The sequence below is a fragment of the Pelobates fuscus genome, chromosome 11, assembly GCF_036172605.1.
Source record: "Pelobates fuscus isolate aPelFus1 chromosome 11, aPelFus1.pri, whole genome shotgun sequence".
In the NCBI taxonomy this organism is placed as follows: Eukaryota; Metazoa; Chordata; class Amphibia; order Anura; family Pelobatidae; genus Pelobates; species Pelobates fuscus.
The window spans coordinates 23,538,746-23,557,700 of NC_086327.1; the positions used below are offsets into that span (position 1 = coordinate 23,538,746).

The 18,955-nt window shown below is 42.0% G+C and overlaps 1 protein-coding gene across 1 annotated transcript; it reads right to left on the reverse strand.

Annotated features, from left to right (window-relative positions):
- Positions 1-17,478: 17,478 nt before the first annotated feature.
- On the reverse strand, positions 17,479-17,943 carry LOC134576777 (ribonuclease H-like). The gene has a single exon (XM_063435482.1). It carries the CDS (start codon positions 17,941-17,943, stop codon positions 17,479-17,481), a length of 465 nt encoding a protein of 154 aa, XP_063291552.1.
- Positions 17,944-18,955: the final 1,012 nt, after the last annotated feature.

Below are 18,955 nucleotides of genomic sequence, written 5' to 3' on the forward strand. Positions count from 1 at the left end.
TAGTCAGTAGACCTCTCCCACGTCTGCTGGAAAAATATTCCATGCATCTACAAATATTTCCTGATGTTACCTTTAAATTTCTCTGCCTCCATTTTAGGTTGCATTCCATCAATGTTATGTTTAACCCCTTAAGGACCAAACTTCTGGAATAAAAGGGAATCATGACATGCCACACATGTCATGTGTCCTTAAGGGGTTAAAGGGAAACCCTTTACTTGACTAATGAATAAATTATGTGCATAATGTATTAAAAAACAATATACGCAGGACCAGATCACCAATGTACGATTTTTACAGTCCAATATTAGTAACTACAATTAAATAGTGAGGGTTGCAGGAGTTCTGTGTATTCAAGTCTGGATTTCCTGTTTTCAGTATGAATCCCATCTATGCTCCCTTGCAATGCTCAGTGCATGGAAATGTGCCTTCTAGGATGGCACATGGGGATTAGACTTTATAATGCACTATATATCTATGATTTCTTGCTTCACATACCAAATAAATACTATACCAGGGCTGGGATTATACCTCCAGACTCTGTCTTTCCGGAGCAATGTGTGGCTCTATAATATGTGAATACAACATATTGGCTATATTTTCAGAATACTTATTTTGGTTGCCTGGGCATATTCCATCATATTATTTTTGTGTTTATTTTATTTTTGGGGCTCTGGGTTAGGGGTGGGGCTTTGGGTTAGGTGGATAATAAGAGTTATAAGGATTACAAAAAAAACAAACAAAAAAACAGCACCTTGAAAGCACGTACCCGTGTAAACCTAGGTCCCCCTTAATCCACATGTCTAACATCAATTCTCACTTACCCTAAATATAATTTAAACCTCTTGATATGTTTCCCTAAATGTAACCCTGAATCCTCTCGAGCCTACTGCATGGCTAGACCATTACACACCATGTCATTACTGCACGAGGTATTGTAATCCCTTGTAATGATGCTCATTAATATAAACACTTCTATAATTATCCCTTATATTTTCAATATGGTCAAAACTGGGAACGAGACTTTAAAAAAGGTTGCTATCAGTACCTGTGGCTGCTAACTGAACCACTTGTCCCATAAACCTCTGTTTTGCAAAAGAAAACCTCACAGACCAGAAAGGAAAATGTATGAATGGGGATCCTCTTCCTATTTGGAGAGGGGTCTACCTGCAGCTTCAAAAACATTACAAATAGCAATAGGGCAAAGAACAGTGACACATTGAAACTTGTATAATGGAAATGCTCATTTGTTACTTGTTAGATGTCCCCATGTATTTGAAAGTCTGATCTGAAGAGCACTTGCTCTTGAACTACAACTCCCACTATAAATGGCCAGCATTTATAAGAGTTAAAACGACCCCTAGAAATATCAATGTTTTTGAATATGTTCCTTGGAGTAGGGGCACCTGCTTTTCATGGCTAGTACATTTGAATTTCTGATTCACGTCTGATTCTACTGATAAAGTGTTAATAATTTGTAATTTCCAGGTAAATTTTCCACAATTTAAAATCCATAATTGTGGATAATGCCCTTTAGTCTTGAAATTGTGTTGCACCTTTTAAACACCATGTCACTGTTTGACATTATATTCTATGTATCATTACGTAGTTAAATTATATCATAGGAATGTACAAATGTAAAATTATAATTATGAAATATTCTGAAATATGAAATATTATGACTATTAGTTTTTTACTAAACTAAATATTGTAGAGAGCTCACCATGGCACTCCAAATTCTAGGCCAAACTAGCTTTTTATAATTTGGCAATCTATCTATATCTGATCTCTTTCTCTACACTGCCCCTGTTTTCTTTGCTCTTGCATGTATGTTCAAACACATAAAAACGATTCTCCTCCCACACAAGCGAGATTGATGTGACAGGCTGACAGACCTTGTAAGTGTGTCACAATGCGGAGGGAGGTGGTTGATTTCCTGGTGGGGGAGAACACTCGGGGAGGGGGGGTGGAGAGATAGGGATTCCCTCTTCTGCATGCCTTAAGCTGATTATATGCATCTTGTTTATAACAAATGGAATCTAAAACCTAGCCAACTGTATATGCTAAACTAGTGCTGAATGGACAGCTCCCAATAAAAAAAAAAATAAAAAAAATAAAAAAAATTTTAAAAGCACATCAAGCTTTCTCCAGACAGCTGCCTGTGTATTTATATGCTTATAATGGATCATGAGAGTGCTTTACTGGAGAATTCTTGAGTGCTATCTCATACAGAGGGAATGCAGAGTTACCCTACTGTAAGCTATCCAAATCCGCACTTCAGGCAGGGCGGTGAAGAATTAGCTCATTGATTGGAATTTGGAACTCTGTTGTTAGTTGTTTTTATGAGACATTCTGCGAGTGACCTTCAATTGTCCTACAGAATCCTAAAGAAGGAAGAGATTAAAGAGGCAGGAATGGACGGAGACAGATACGACACAGCAGAGAAAGAAAAGCCGCATAGAACAAGGAAAAAGAGAGAAGATAGACTAGAAGAATATGCAGCGAAAAAAGCGATGGCAGTAAGGAAGCGGAGAAATTAACAAGAAAGAGATAGTATTGTACAAGAGAGGGAACATTGAAAAGAGTGTAGATCAAAACCATTCCAATAACTACATTATCAGAGGGTTTAGTCAATGCTGGCACAGTGGATAGTGCCAACAGTCATCTTAAAGAGACACTGCCCAAATATTTAAAAAAATCACTGTTTAGTAGATATAACCAAAATAAAAAGCTGCATGCATTTAATTTAGCATTTTTTCATTGGGAGTATATTATAAAAACAGCTTGCAATAGCTGCAGATCTCTTGTCTGTAGACTTTGCAAGCCCTCCCCTTTTAACACCGCCCAGACTTTCTGTGGCTGTCCAATCCCAGACTTCCCAATGCAGCTCAATGAGAAGTCTTTGCAAGGCTGGTGCTCTGGGCTATTAATGCCTCTTGAGTGCATGAAGCATCTCAGCAAGCTGGAGTGCTCTAGGGTCCAAAGTTATTTAAGTATAAAACTTAGCATTTATTGGAAAAATTAAAAAAACAAAATGACACCTAACATGTTAATGAATGCCCAATTTGTTGACCAGAGTATTATTTAGTAATTTTTTCCTAAATTGTTTTTTCTTATATATATATATATATTCATTATTATATTTCTGCCCATCTCTTCATTTCACCATTAAGGCACCAATACTGATTACTGATGAATTGTGTCCACTCAGAAGTTAGAGTAGCTTTGGGACACGACACATTTGCAGCAATTACCACAATTAAAATTATTGCTAAGGTGTACTAGAAAAGTGTCAGTTTTTTTTTTAAATATGCACTTACAATCATACAATAGGCTTACAGCAAGCATGTCATACTTGCGGCCCATTGGTCTCATGCGGCCCACTATGAATATATTTGCGGCCCACCTACCATGGGGCTGCTTTCTGCTGTGGCTGCAACCAGCCGGAAGACAGGAAAGATATTTCCTGTCTGATTCTTGTCTTTTCTCCCATGGCCCATTGCATGCTCCCGTGGCTGCAAAAGTGCAGAGTGTCTGTCTGCAGAGCAGGCCAGTCACTCCACCTTCCCTCCTGCTTGCAGTGCCAGAGGAGCGTCCATCCTGGTTGAGCAGAGAAAAGGACTGGCTGGAGGATGGGCGGCTCATCTTAAGGTAGGGGAAGAGGGAACTGGAGGACCTTACTGTGAAGTTTGTTAAATTGGGGGGGGGGAGGGGCAGTGTATTAATTTTAGAGAGGGAGGAGACAGGGTATTAAATTGGGTGAGGCATTCGGCAGTGTATTAATTTGGGGGAGGGAAGGGGCCAGTGTATTAAATTGGGAGAGGGAGTAGGGCAATGTATTAGAGTGGTGGGAGGGGGGCAGTGTATAAGAGTGGTGAGTCAGAGGGGGAGGCAGTGTATTAGAGTGGCGGCAGTGTTTTAGAGTGGTGGGAGGGGGAGGCAGTGTATTTGAGTGATGGGAAGGGGGCAGTGTATTAGAGTGGTGGGAGGGGGGCAGTGTATTAGAGTGGTGGGAGGGGGCAGTGTGTTAAATGGGAGGGAGGGATGTGTATTTCTGGGGTCAAGAAGGGATTTTTTTCCTAGCTTGTTGCAAAATTGTGCTTCAAACTGGGATTTTTTTGCCTTCTTTTGGATCAACGTCAAAAAACAAATGTAAGGAAGGCTGAACTTGATGGACGCAAGTCTCTTTTCAGCTATGTAACTATGTATTAGGGACGTGCATGGGGGAAATTTTCGGTTCGCTTCGGCATTCCAAAATTTGGGACTTCGAATGTCCAAATTTCCTGAAATTTTTCCGAATTAACATTCGTAACGAAACAAATTGCACATGTCTACTGTGTATTAAATTTGGGGGAAGGGTGGATAGTGTATTAATTTGTGAGGTATTAAATTAAAGTGGTGGTAGTGGGGGCAGTGTAATCATTTAGAGTGGAGAGAGGGGGAGCAGTGTATCAGATTAAGGGGCAGTGTATTAGATTAGGTGGAGGGGCAGTGTATTAGACTGAAGGGAGGAGGGGCTGTATTAGATTAAGGGGCAGTGTATTAGAGTGGCGGGAGGGGGGCAGTCTATTCAATTTGAAGGAGAACGTGGGGCAGTGTATTAGAGTGGTGGGGCAGTGTGTTAAATTGGGGCAAAGGCATTGTATTCATTTGGGGGAGGGAGGAGGTCAGTGTATTAGAGTGGTGGGGGAAGTGTGTTAAATTTGGGGGAGAAAGGGAGACAGTGTATTGTATTTGGGGGCAATGTATTGTATTTGTGGGCAGTGTATTATAATGGGTGGAGGTGGCAGTGTGTTAGATTGGGTCTGCATGGAGGCGCTAAAAGCTCCACATGGAGATGATGATTGGCAACAAAACATTTTGCCTATGGGAAAGCATTTGATTGGTTGAGATCATCAAGTTTGATGATCTCAGCCACAGTGAAGAACGCACTCATAGGACTTCACAGGACAAGCTAACGTCATTTGTAATTTGTTTTTTACAGCTCTGCAACAGCGCTCACCATTTCAGTCCCATTACCAAACTTTTCTTAATATGTCAAGGTAGTTGGACTGTAACATTGGTTAAATGCACGTCTCCTTAAAAAAAATTATCTTTTGTTTACTTTGAAGCCCTACAAGTGTGAGGACATCCAGTGTCAGTTAGGAAACTTTTTTTATACTGTGCTTTCCTAAACAAACCTATGTTTCTATGAAAACTGAAGTTTTTGGGGGTTTTTTTGTGGGTCAAATTAACTTAAACCTTGTTTATTTGGCCCGTGTTAGCCTTCGAGTTTGACTTGCATGAACTACAGGGACATGACGTTAACACCAAAAGCTCTTCAGCAAGCTGAAGTGCTTCAGGAGACTGAAGTTCCAGTATGTTCCAGTAGTGGAGCTCTCAACAAGAACATTCCATTGGTTGCTGTGGTAATTGCTCCTTCTTTAGAACTATATCTCAAAAAAGAAGGCCCCTACGTATTAACATCATAGGTCATTATTTTAGAATGCAGTCAGATGGTTTGGAATTAACGATAAGGGTATATAGTAGGCAGCTGCCTAGTGATCATGTGAAAATGGGAATCCTTCATAGATCTCCAAACTGGACTAACTCAGCTTTGACTGATAATTGTTGTCATCATTATGAATGATTAGCATCTATGCAGTTGAATCTGGTCTAAACGACTCTAAACTGCCTTTGTCTCTTTGATAACCATATTATAAGCCATATTATATAGCTGAGTATTAATATTATACACCCAGTAAATATGTAAATATGCAAACCTCAGATCTGCATACTGACATGAAACTTGTAATAAAAGGCCAGCCTTAATGAACTGACGCCTCGGCAGGATGCCAAGTTTTTAGTCTGTTTTAATCTGCTGCCAACCAGTAATGGATTGTAAGAGTTCGGACATAACTCCAGGTGGAGAGTTAGAATCTGGTCTCACACTAGCCTTAAGTGCAATGCAATTGTATCAATTACCAACACATTAGAAAGAAAATTTGGAGGCGGCCCAATCACCAACATCATTCCAGTTTTAGAGGGAGTCAGAGTTGATGATGATACCACGTGCCAAATCGAGCATTATTTGCCTTTTGATGGAGCCGAAATATTCCATAACATTAGCTGTTAAGACATTTTTTCTGCTCTCCTTTCTTTTAAACCACTCCACCTGTGTCTGCGCATCGTCATAGGCTTCGTACAGCAAATTGTTTTTGCAGTAATATTTTGCATCTGACAATTCTGAAATGTTCTTGGCAGGCAGCCAGCAGCCCCCCATCTCTCTTTAGAGTTGCAGATTGTAATTTAACACAGTTAAATGTCTCTCTTATTTTTCTCAACCACTCATTCTATTTTGTTGCCTTTTGCGTTTTATTTCCATCCTTTTCTGTCGGCCTGCTTATCCCACATCCCAACCATTTACCACGGTTATTTTATCTGACAATCGACTAACTTTAAATGATTTTTCCACCTTCATATTGACCTCACGTTTCACACAGAGCATCTCCCCCCCCCCCCTCATTGTTTCGCTGTTTCATTCATACATACGCACATTACACCTCATCCTGTGAATGGTTCTATTTATTAATTAACCCTGTGTGTATCTCTGGGTTTCTATCTGTGACTTCTTAAGGTATAAATCTCCTGTTCAGGCTTTCCTTGCATCCTTCATCCCCCTCTTTCTTGCTTTCTCTCTCTCTCTCTCTCTCCTTCTTTCTCTCTTTTCTTTTTCTCTCCTCCTTTCCTCCCTCCCTCTCTCTCTCCTTTCCTCTTTCTTTATCTCTCCTCCTTTCCTCTCTCTCTCTCTCTCTCTCTCTCTCTCTCGCTCTTACTATCTTGCATCAAATCTTTTTCACTTTCTTTCCTGCTTCCTCTCTCTCTTTCTCACTTGCTATCTCTCTCACTTTCTTTCCTTTTCCCTTTCTTTCTCTCTCTCTCTCTCTCACTTTCTTTCCTTTTCCCTGTCGACCTTGCTATGCGTGACTGTGCAATGAGACCGGTATTTTAGTAAGGTATTTAAAGTAATCCTGATTACCAACTGCCCCTCACCTGAGATTTCTCTCACCTGAGATTAAGAACTCATTTCAGGTCACACAGTGAGTCAGCGGCAGGGCAGAGAAAACTCAGGCATAGTTAAAATATATATAACTCCATCAGCTCTCTTATTTATTTAATAAATATGGAAAGAGAGATCACGCCAATTACCGCAAACACATATCATCCCTTATCTCTCACTGTCATGAATATTCAGTGTAAAAATAACACTCAATGCATACATACACAGCCACTTTATAGCTGCTGTCACACTCCCTGGTTTTCATTTATTCAGATTCTTTTCTTGTGACGGTTTGTGACTTATGCACAGAACAAAACACGCAAAACAAAATACGGAGAACAATACTAAACAAAATGCCTATGCACATTTACACAACATAGGTTTTTAATATCACATTATCATGGAGATGTCTATTTTACATTTATTTTGCATTATCTCTTTATTTTGTATCTTTCTATTTAAGCTGTTGTACTGTGTCTCTACTGTTTGTGTCTTGTATGCACTCTGTGCCTATGTAAATTCTGTCACACTTTTACCCCCTTTTACAATAATACATGCATGCTCTCTCTGCCTCCCCTCACACTGTGCACATAGTGTGGGTCTCGACTGTCACAATGTGCACGCTGCACGCACTATGTAGCTTCTCTGTCAAACTGTGTACACCAGTGTTCATTTTGACGGTAAATTTAAATTTAGCTAGTTTCGTTTTAGTCGGATTTTAGTCATCTGAATTGTTTTCGTTTAAGTCTCATTTAGTCGAGTAAATATCCGTTAGAAACTTTGACGAAAATTGTTATTGACAAAATTAACACTCATGCATAAGCTCTGTGTCCCCCACCTGCACTTACACTGTGTGTTAACAATGTCACATTATGAGTAAAAACTATTTCTATCTCGCTTTACATCTGTGGTTCTCTATACAAGCGGTGGTCACAGATCATTTACTTGGTGAATGTTTGTCTTTATTTTGGGTTGTCTATTTTGTATCTTCTGTTATACGCTGGTGTGACGAGAGCAATCTCGCCACATTGCATTGGAGAAGCCTGGCTGCTCGCCTGCTGCCTTTGGACTAGGGCCCTGGGAGATTGGGCCCTTTAAAAACAGTATTTGGCCATACCAGAGTGTATGTCACTCATTCTGGCCCTTTAAATACTGTGGGGAAGGATTGACACTTTTTATATGGCACTTCGGATGCAGCCGAAGTGCCGTAGTTGCCGAAGTCGTCGAAGTGGCTGCCATTCGACAAACGAACATGTGGCGGCGGCCATTTAAAAAAAAAAATTAAAGCACTTTTTAGTATATTGTATGGGACAAGCTGTGTACAGGCTGACTGCATGTGTCGATCGTAACTCTTCGGTTTCTTCAGGTTTGTGGTAATGGACCTATAGTGTTTTCTGAGTGCTTGCGTGGGGCTATGTGTAAGCTTCCCAGCCTCATCTATCAGGATGGGCGTCTTGGTGTGGGGCCATTTTAATTCATGCGAACGCGGTCAGCGGTGTGTGCAGCCAAATCTATGGAACTGTTTGCGGCTACCCAATTGCACGAACACCGCTGACCTGTACCTTCTTCGACACCGCGGCTGGAGACTAAGTCCCGTTCGAAGATTCGAACGCTCGTTCAAATGGGACTTAGTCATTTTCTCGGTGCAAAATAGACTGACCGCACAGCCCAAATCCATGGAACTGTTTTAGGCATGAAAATGTGCTTGCGGTCGGTCATAAAGGACTTCAGGCTATCTTTTTATCTACTGGGGGGATTTGTATGATTTTTGAGAGTGTTTATGTTTGAAGTATGCTGAGTTTAAATATGCAAATTTATGGAGATTGGATGTATGGTTTTAAAGTTAGAGGGTATGTGGAAAAACTGTATTTTTACTGTCTGTGATAATTATGTTAAACCATTGTGTAACATAATTGTATCACAGGCAGAAGGGAGGATTTTGTGTGTAAATGCTGGGAGTGTCTTCTGTAATGTACGTTCATGATTGGTTATTTTGTAACACCCTGTGGGTGGTCCTACCTAAGGGAAACTGTCATAAAAGAAGTTTCTTTTGGTGCCATTAAACAGACCACTGCTTGACCCTCAACACGGAGCTCTGTCTCGTTCTTGGGGGGATTTACTGTATGCTGTTAGAGACTGATTGCCAGGAGTGTAAGCTGATTGTCTGCTGTTCCTGTTCGTCTGCTAGCAGCTATTTGTGAGGTTCCAGTTCAGGAGTTGGAGTGCTATTTTGTATCCAGTTCGGGAGTTTGGTGTTCTGCAGTAGCTGTGCCTGATCTCTGGAAAGGGAAGATCTCCTAAACAGCGGTTTAACCCCTTTTATGTCTGGGGGTGCCGTTACAGCTGGTTTCAGTGCCAATCACTGACTTGTGTTTGGCTCAGTGACCACCTCTAAGTAACATAGAATTCTTGAATTAGATAGCAGTGTACCAAAGAGTATGACAGTTAACAGCAACTCGTTTATTCATTATTATTAATAAAATCAATGATTAATTTCCTTGTGACATAAAAAACATATAAGCTTTCCTTTGAATGAGAAGTAAAATCTTCTAGTTACCTATAATTACACTATAGATGCGTAAATGAAAGTGAGTCCTGACAAGATCTAAAAGCTGAATATGCTGTAATCTATTCTTTGAAAACATGCATTAATTTTATTTAAAGGACCACTATAGGCACCCAGACCACTTCAGCTCAATGAAGTGGTCTGGGTGCCAGGTCCATCTAGGGTTAACCCTGCCTGCTGTAAACATAGCAGTTTCAGAGAAACTGCTATGTTTACCTATGGGTTAATCCAGCCTCTAGTGGCTGTCTCATTGACAGCCGCTACAGGCGCTTCCGCACTTCTCACTGTGATTTTCACAGTGAGAAGACGTCAGCATCCATACGAAAGCATTGAGAATGCTTTCCTATGGACTGGCTGAATGCGCTCACGGCTCCTGCCGCGCATGCGCATTCAGCCGATGACGTTGATATGGAGGAGGAGAGGAGGAGGAGAGTCCCCCACCCGGCGCTGGAGAAAGAGGTAAGTTTAACCCCTTCCACCTCCTAGAGCCCGGCAGGAGGGGTGCCCTAAGGGTGGGGGCACCATAGTGCCAGAAAAACGAGTATGTTTTCCTGGCACTATAGTGGTCTTTTAAGGTTTGAGTGCAGGCACTTAAAGGGACACTCCAGACCCATGAAGCAGTTTGGATTGCTGAAAAACTTTGTTTGAAGAGTGTGTTCTCTTTTTTCACTTTGGAAATAGTGCAGATTTCAATACAAATTGACACTTTTATAAGTTTTACTGGTTAGATCACCCTTGCTTTTCAAGCAGACAACACACAGGTTGTGTTACTTCCTGGTTTGGTTAGACTATTTGCACTAAACTCAAGATGCAGCAATTGCCCAGAGCACTTGCCTTGCAGAGGCTTCTCATTGAGCTGCAATGTAAAGTCTGTGATTGGACATCCACAGAAAGTCTGGGCGGGGTTAGAAGAGGAGGGCTTGAAGAAGCTGCCGACAAGAGATCTGCAGTTTTTGCAAGCTGTTTTTAGATATAACTCCAATAAAAATTGGAAAATTAAACGCATGTACGTTTTTACTCGGGGTATATCTACTTAACGGTGATTTTTTTCATTTTATATTTGGGCTATGGAGTGTCCCTTTATCCCCTTTAATATAAACTTTTCCAGTTTTACAAAAGGCTTAAATAGTTAAAACTAACGAACCACTGAACCCAGAACACTTAATTGAGATGAAATTGATTGGTCCTGTAGATGTGGGTGCATTGTTAAGATCAGAGACCGATATTCACAAACATATTTATTAAATAATAAGGAACTGAGGACATAAGTCAATGCTCCATATATTTTGAGGACCATAGGGATAATCGGTACTCTGTGATCCTTACCTGTGCTAGTAAGGGGGCATGAAGACCCACCAGCTCTTCAAATATCATATGGCAACATATGATAACATACTTATACTGGGACACCACAGATAGGATCGCAGGAAGGGTTTGGTGATTAATAAGAGTACTTCTATCTACTTCTAATTAAACTTAACTTCACCACACACAAAATAGAGGAAGAGTTGGAACTATTCACCTGCCCCGTGGGGTTCTGTAAAAAATAAGTGGCTTATGAGTCGAGGGGAGGTCAGGGTTACTAATCTCGAACTACTTAAAAGTAAATTAATGGTGATACCATTATTTGGCTCACAGCTACATTTTCGGTGCCAATTAAATCTTTTCAACAATTTCGAAATTTTATTCTGAGTAACTGTTACAATGAAGACAATGCGTGTTTAATTGTGGGTAAGTGTTCTGGATCGAGAGAGTGTTATTGTGCAAGCAGTTTAAGGTACAAGCTGAGTCATTCCAAACTAAATTTAACACCTTGCCTCGTCAGAAAGTGGAAGTTTCAACAGACGAAGAACAAAGTGTTTAATAGATAGTTTGGAATCATGAAGTTACTTAACCCCTTAAGGACCAAACTTCTGGAATAAAAGGGAATCGTGACATGTCACACATGTCATGTGTCCTTAAGGGGTTAAAGGAACATTCGTAAAAATAAAAATACTTTCAATATGTTTTGGAATGTTTGTTTGCAAAGGACACTACATTACGCGACAGCAAATAGACAAATAGTGCAAGACCTACAATAGTTCTGTGTCAGGGTAGTAATACCAGGTGCTTCAAAGTATTTATCAATGAAAGAATTCATCAGATGATTAGACAGATGGGCTGGTCCATGGGCCCTGTAGGGGATAAAATCAGCTATACACGAAACTCTCTTAGTTAGATGGATATTTTGTTAGAGCCACACCCTATGTGATAGACAGGATCCTGGGAATCAGTCAAGAAGACAAGAGATGTGTTCTATAACCAATTCAAAGTTTAATTATACGTCAGTAACATTTATACCCCATTTTCATGTCGGTGGGGGTCATGAGCATTTATTACATAATATGTTTTTCACAAGTTATAAACAGCTGTTTCTAGTTATTACACATTACGCATTACACATTTGATTAAAACCAGATATTTACAAATACCGATATCTTGGACAATTAACAAGTTATTTCGAAATCAGTACTTTTCCCGTAAGTATTAAGGCCTTTTGGCCTGTAATTGTGGGAGGGGCGTATGACTCACCTTCTACCTACTTAAGGGACACCCCTTACCTGGCTCCATACCGTCCGAGGTCAGCGCTGCATCCTGAATCCACTTCCGGTTCACGGACGGCGCCATCTTGCTTTCGGGGAACTCTGCGTTTCGTTGGTGTTAGCTGTGTCCAGGAACTCCTTTCAGGTCTTTCCTCCCGGCCAGCCACGCACAAAAACCCGGTCTTCATTGTTGATTGAGTCCTCAGGTCTTCAAAAACGTAAGTCCGTCGCCCGGATCACTTCCCACGGCGTCACGATTTTTCACGGCCTTACTTTACGGCCGCACGCTTTACGGCCAAGTCACAGGCGAATTAACCCTCTGGTTTCCGGAAACCTATGTACCGTGTATGTAGCAATCGTATGCATCCTTATTCAGTATTCACAGTATGTTACCATGTTTCTATTTATCCTTATAAAATTTTCTGTACTTGGCAATTATCCTGGTAAATAAGTTTAATTTTAGTCTTTTTATTAAGTACCTCTGTATATATATTTTCATATTGATACTTCATCTATTTTATACATACACACACACACACACAGACTGTATTTTATATACATATGATGTTTAAGCATATCCTCCCTATTCATGTGTTATAAATTATACTTAAGTGAGGGCTCAAGATATATTATTAAATTAGGATATATTAGTATAACATCCTGTTATACAACAGTTATGGTTAGCCTACATTACGGCTCCTTTTTCTGTCATGCTCGAACACATACCACAAGCTCAAGGACACAGTCCTATTTTCTAAGAGTATAATGGAGATGTTATTACAACCATGTACACTACGATTACATGGCACTAACTATTCAGGCCATTTCTTATCATACTCATACGAAATACCACGAGTATATAAGAACACGGTCCTACCTTCCACAGAGGGTTTCGGGTTGAATCACACGCTTGGTTCAACCTCTCATACGTCACAACATTTTCTGCATAGATTGTCATTTCACATAATTTCACATGGCATTTACAAACTCAGGCCTTTTCTTGACACACTCAGACGACGTAACACGAGTATTCAAGAACACGGCATATACGTCTCACAAGACTTTCCGTTTTGAATCACACGTTCTGGTTCATACATTCATACGTCACTTTACAGCAACATTTATGATTCTGCATATTGTCATTTTCACATTAAAAAGTCCCTTACATTCCCAGATCAGTTTAGTGACATGCATATCATCTGATCACCTTCCATATATACACATTACACGGCCAATCCCCTGCTGCCAGGTATCGGACTCAGCATAACGCTTGTCACCAAGCATGGGCAGTCATGTCACTATCCTACTCATAGACTTTTACACCTCCCACACATACTGCTAGAAGCCATAATCCCAGCCTATACAGATTACACAGGTCTCACGGGATCCATTCTCACTCTACCCCTTTTTAGGTTTATCCAGGTTTTCATACCTGTCGATTCTCAAAACTTTATACATACTACCAGGTACGTAAGCCTGCTCACGTTGTAGTTCACATACGTTTCATTCTTCTAGGCCATAGAGTACTGGCAAGTTAGGGGTATAGGCCCAAATAGGTATCTCCCTTCTTGGCATTTCTGCCTATCGTTTAGTGGTCCGCGAGGCCAACACCCCGCCTCCAAGTCTCGGAGGCAAACGCCATCGGGCCACACGTGAGTTAGCCGCCTCGCAATATTTATAGAGAGGGCCTCACCTGTCACTCCCTCCCCCTGTTTTCTTTTACTATCACCGAGAGGCCTACGATTCCTGCCACTACGACGGGTGGCCTCAATAACCCCTCGCGCCAACTCATAGACAGAGCCTCTCATAGCCACTTGGCAACTAGCAGGGCCTCACCTGTCACCAAAGAACAAGATTAATGGTTTCGCCTTACCCGGCATAATTAGCCTGCCAGTACATCCCCTAGGATTTTTCCAAAGTGTCTGGCGCATTCTCACAGTACGGGACAAGGTCCAACTGGAGCGAGATTGATACTGTCATTTTCTGCAGACACTTTGCAGGTTTGAGAACACCGGCCCGTGCATACTGCTCCTCCATGGCCATACTGCCAATTTTGTCCTACCACTGCAAACGAACCTACTACCTCACAGGGCACTGGTTCCGCTGGTTCAGCAGAGGAAACGCCCAAAGATAAACTGGGTCGTCCTATCAAGTTTTGGGAAAATCCCAAATATGTAATAATTTCAATGTCTGTGCATGTAATTACAGTGGATGTAGGTTATTGCATATATGTTCAAACATGCTTTAGAGCACAGGCGAAAACTATGTGTCCAATTAAAATGTACCCTAAGCAATACTTAACGGATATAAAGGGAAATCTTCCCACAAACAAAGATTTATCATCGATCTGTCTGCACCTCACACCTCTGCCAATAATCACGCCATTACGGCTATCATGCAGGCAGGTGTCGGAGCACGGCTCAGCAAGACTGACATAACACATGCTTTCAAATTATTGCCTATCCACCGTACACTATGGCACCTGCATGGCATTAAGTGGGCCGGGCACTACTATTTTTTCTCACGTTTAACGTTTGGTTCAAAAGTAGTCCGGCCTTTTTCGACGTATTCGCCGAAACACTATGCTGATTATTGTTAAATGTAGCCAGATGCCCTACAGTTATACACTACTGGATGATTTCTTACTGATCGAAGAGAATATTTCTCCACCCAGTAGCCTCATAGAAACCATCAGTCTTTTTAAACAGGTGGGCGTCCCAGTTTCCCCCACCAAAACCGAAGGACCAGATACAGTTATCACTTTCCTAGGAATCATACTAGACTCAGCCACAGCCAGCAAGCCAGCCTGCCACACACCAAGTTAGAGAACATTCTTACCAACATCAACCTTTACTTACACCTCGGTACTTGCAACCGCAAGAATTACATCTCTACTTGGGTCACTAAATTTTGCCATGCGCATTATACCCCAAGGCCGGGCTTTCATCTCACGACTCCTAAACATGTTCCCACTGTTTAGCATGATGCACACAGGTTACCCCTGGATACCCAGGCCACGGCAGACCTACTTATGTGGAGAAACTTTTAACCACCTGGAATGGGAAAAGCATGTTTCCCCCTGAATTGTCTGACTCTTCACCTACCATCTGGTCAGACGCGGGTCTACCACAGGTTTCGCAGTAATTTACGGGAATGAATGGCTTTGGGGTAGTTGGCCTCCAGAGGTTCAGGACCTGGAGAGTTTTTCCAACTACTTCAGCTCTATTTGAGATATATCCCATTGTGGCAGCTGCCGTGACATGGGGGCATCTATGGGCAGGTTCGTCAGTACGTTGCTACTCAGACAACCAAGCAACGCACCACATCATAAACAAAGGTCGATCCAAATCACTGACCATTATGAGGTTCTTGAGGAAACTCACCTGGCTGTCCGCGTGTCACAATTTTTTCTTGTTTTGTGTGCATGTCCCAGGTGTATACAACACGGCTGCTGACCATTTGTCTTGTTTCAATTTACAGGCTTTTCGACAAATACTTCCGTCAGCTGCACGCACAGCCACGACCACTCCACCTTTCCACCAACTAGTCATGGACTAGACGCTATAATGCAACATAGCAGGACATTGTCACAATTAGCGCTATCCGCCAATACCCGGAAGACCTATGACAGGGCTTTCCTTCTATTCAAAAGATTTCTGTCATCACACAATATCGCACAACCTTTCATTATGACATCCTTGTTGGGTTTTGCTTCCTTTTTGCCACCTCAAACTCAAATTATCATACAACACAATCAAGCTATATCTAACAGGCATACAACATCACATGTTAACATTACAACCAATCAACACAAGTTTCATGTCCTCCTACCAGAAAAAAAAAAATATCCTTAGGGGTATTCAGAGATCCGAACCCCCACGTACTGCGCAAAGGCTACCCATAGACGTCAATATTTTCAAAGATCTATCCAAACTACTGGATTTAAAACCCTTTGCCAACAACACAAACCTTGTTATTAAAACCGCCATCTATATGGCTTTTTATGGGTTTTAAGACCAAGAGAATTTACCGCCATCTACACAACCCAGTCCACTCACATTCTGCTTCACTCACACTTAACAAAACACATGGATTACTATATCTTGCCTCTGCATCACTCCAAAACCAATCAACACGCACCTCCGGTAGAGGTTAGATACTATCCTACCCACAACGAGTGGTGCCCCGTCACATTACTGGACACATATACCCAGGTTTTACAAGCATCACCATCTCAACCACTTTTGTCTACAAGGTTCGGTACTCACTACCACCACCTTCATGACCCACGTCAGGTCATTACTTACACAACTAGGCCTAAAAGCAAATAACTATTCAGGCCACTCCTTCCGCTTAGGAGCAGCCACTACAGCGCTGGAAGTCCTCTGCATACTCTAGATACACACCTAACCCAGTACAAGAAGTTAGAAATGCCTTTCAAGATATGTCTGGTTAAAGTATGTATATTGCTCGTTTCGTAATAAATTTTGATTTTCTACTTTTGCCCTCTTTATTTACAGGTCTACCTCATCGTCGGTTCCGGCACACCACAACCGACTTGCTCTTGTAATACCATCCCACACCTAACAGTGTTTGTATCTTCTGTACTATCAGGAGCCCTTAACACAAGTATTAAGGCCTTTTGGCCTGTAATTGTGGGAGGGGCGTATGACTCACCTTCTACCTACTTAAGGGACACCCCTTACCTGGCTCCATACCGTCCGAGGTCAGCGCTGCATCACCCTCCCACCCACTCCTCTTTATCAACTCCTTTTTCTTACATTTCTTCTAGGTGGGCCCTCTTTATTTACAGGTCTACCTCATCGTCGGTTCCGGCACACCACAACCGACTTGCTCTTGTAATACCATCCCACACCTAACAGTGTTTGTATCTTCTGTACTATCAGGAGCCCTTAACACAACTAGGATTTTATATAAATCCTATTTCCGAGAATAGGAGATAAAATGCCAAATGTATCCTTGGTTCAAATTAACCCTTATATGAACAGCTAGGATAGATAGCAAAATGGATATTTGTATCTACAGGCCCACTGTACAACAGCTGGATACATATTCCTGGGGAGACAAAACTTGAGATTGACAGTGTAAATATCATTGTGAAGGGTTGCTCCCTTGTCCTTCCAGCTCTTCTTCTCTTGAGGGGTTGCTGCAGCTTGTTGTTCTCTCAAAAGATTGAGATCCGTGGGTAAGGTTTGCATAGTGTAAATTGGGGTTTCTTCGATGGCCACTCTTCTGTCCACTTTCCATCCTTGTCGTGCCGCTTCCTTGGCGGCCTAGTTAGCCAGATGATTACCCTGGGCCTCTTCTGAATTTAATCTGCCGTGCGCTTTCACTTTCAACACGGCCACCTCTTCAGGCAGTAACAAGGCATCCATTAATTCTTCAATAGCTGCTCCATGTTTCACTGGAGTACCAGTGGCTGTGAGGAAACCCCTGGTTTTCCAAATTAGGCCAAAGTCGTGTGCCACCCCTAGGGCATATCTCGAATCTGTGTATATATTGACCCGTGTTCCTTCGGACAGTTTGCAAGCTACGGTGAGAGCGGTTAGTTCGGCTTCTTGAGCTGATTTTGATGGTGGGAGTGCAGCTGCTTGTAAGACTTGACTTTCTGTAGTGACTGCATACCCATTATGATATTGTCCTTGTTCATCAGCAAATCTGGAGCCATCCACAAATAGCGTGCAATCTGGATTAGGCAAGGCAGTTTCATGCACGGTTGGCAAGTGAGTAGTTTCCATCTTCATCTGTTCAAAGCAATCATGGGGGGCCTCTGGATCTTGTCCCGTCTTTACATATTTCAGTATGATATCAGGGATAACTGACTGTGTTGCAGTTAATGACCTTCTTAATGACTCCTGCTGATGTAAGTTGCTCTTGGGTTGCGGTACTCCAAGATTTAGCTAATGGGCCTAGGTCTTCCCATGAAAGGTCAGGGGACTTGGTAAATGAAACATGTGGAACTGCTACGTCCCAGTGATGGTAGAGGTGTGATACTTCCATTGGCAAGTACACCAACGAGACCATGTTTCCTTTGGAATCCCATATTAAATCTGTGAGTGTGATACGTATTTCCACCAAGTGGAATAACTCTTCTTCATAGTATGAGTCCGGGCCGGGGGTGTCTTTGAACCACAGGGTACAGTGTAACAGGTTCTCGGGTTGCTCATCATGAGGAGCCGTGGGAGTAGGTACTTGAAACGCCATCCGGACATCAGGATTAATGTCTAGACTGTACCAGTAGTGTGGCACTCCCCCCTTGGGAAGTGGCAGAAGAGTGGCCGGGTTCAGGGTGTAACATCTTTGAAGTGTCACATTATCAGGCAACAGGAGGGAGGTCTGCAGGCGAAGAACAGTAACTGGTAATTGGGTAGGCCCAGGGCGGGTGCAGAACAAATCGTCTTTTTCAGGGCTGAAAAACAGGTCATTGCAGGAGGTGGCAGTGAGAATGGTTTGCTCTTCAAGACATCATAGAGTGGTTGCATAAGTTGAGAGGCCTCAGGAATCCAAGATCTGCAATATGTAATCAGGCCCAGAAAGGCATGTAGGGTCTGATGTGTTGATGGAGGCGGCAAGTTCAGAATAGCTTGAATTCTCTGTCTGGTTAGATGACGGGTGCCATGGGAGAGACAACGTCCCAAGAAGACCACAGAGGGCCGGCACCACTGTAACTTTGATCTAGATGCTTTACATCCTTCTTCAGCCAAGTAACAAAGAAGGTCCTCAGAGTCACGTTCAGCAGTTGAAAGGTCG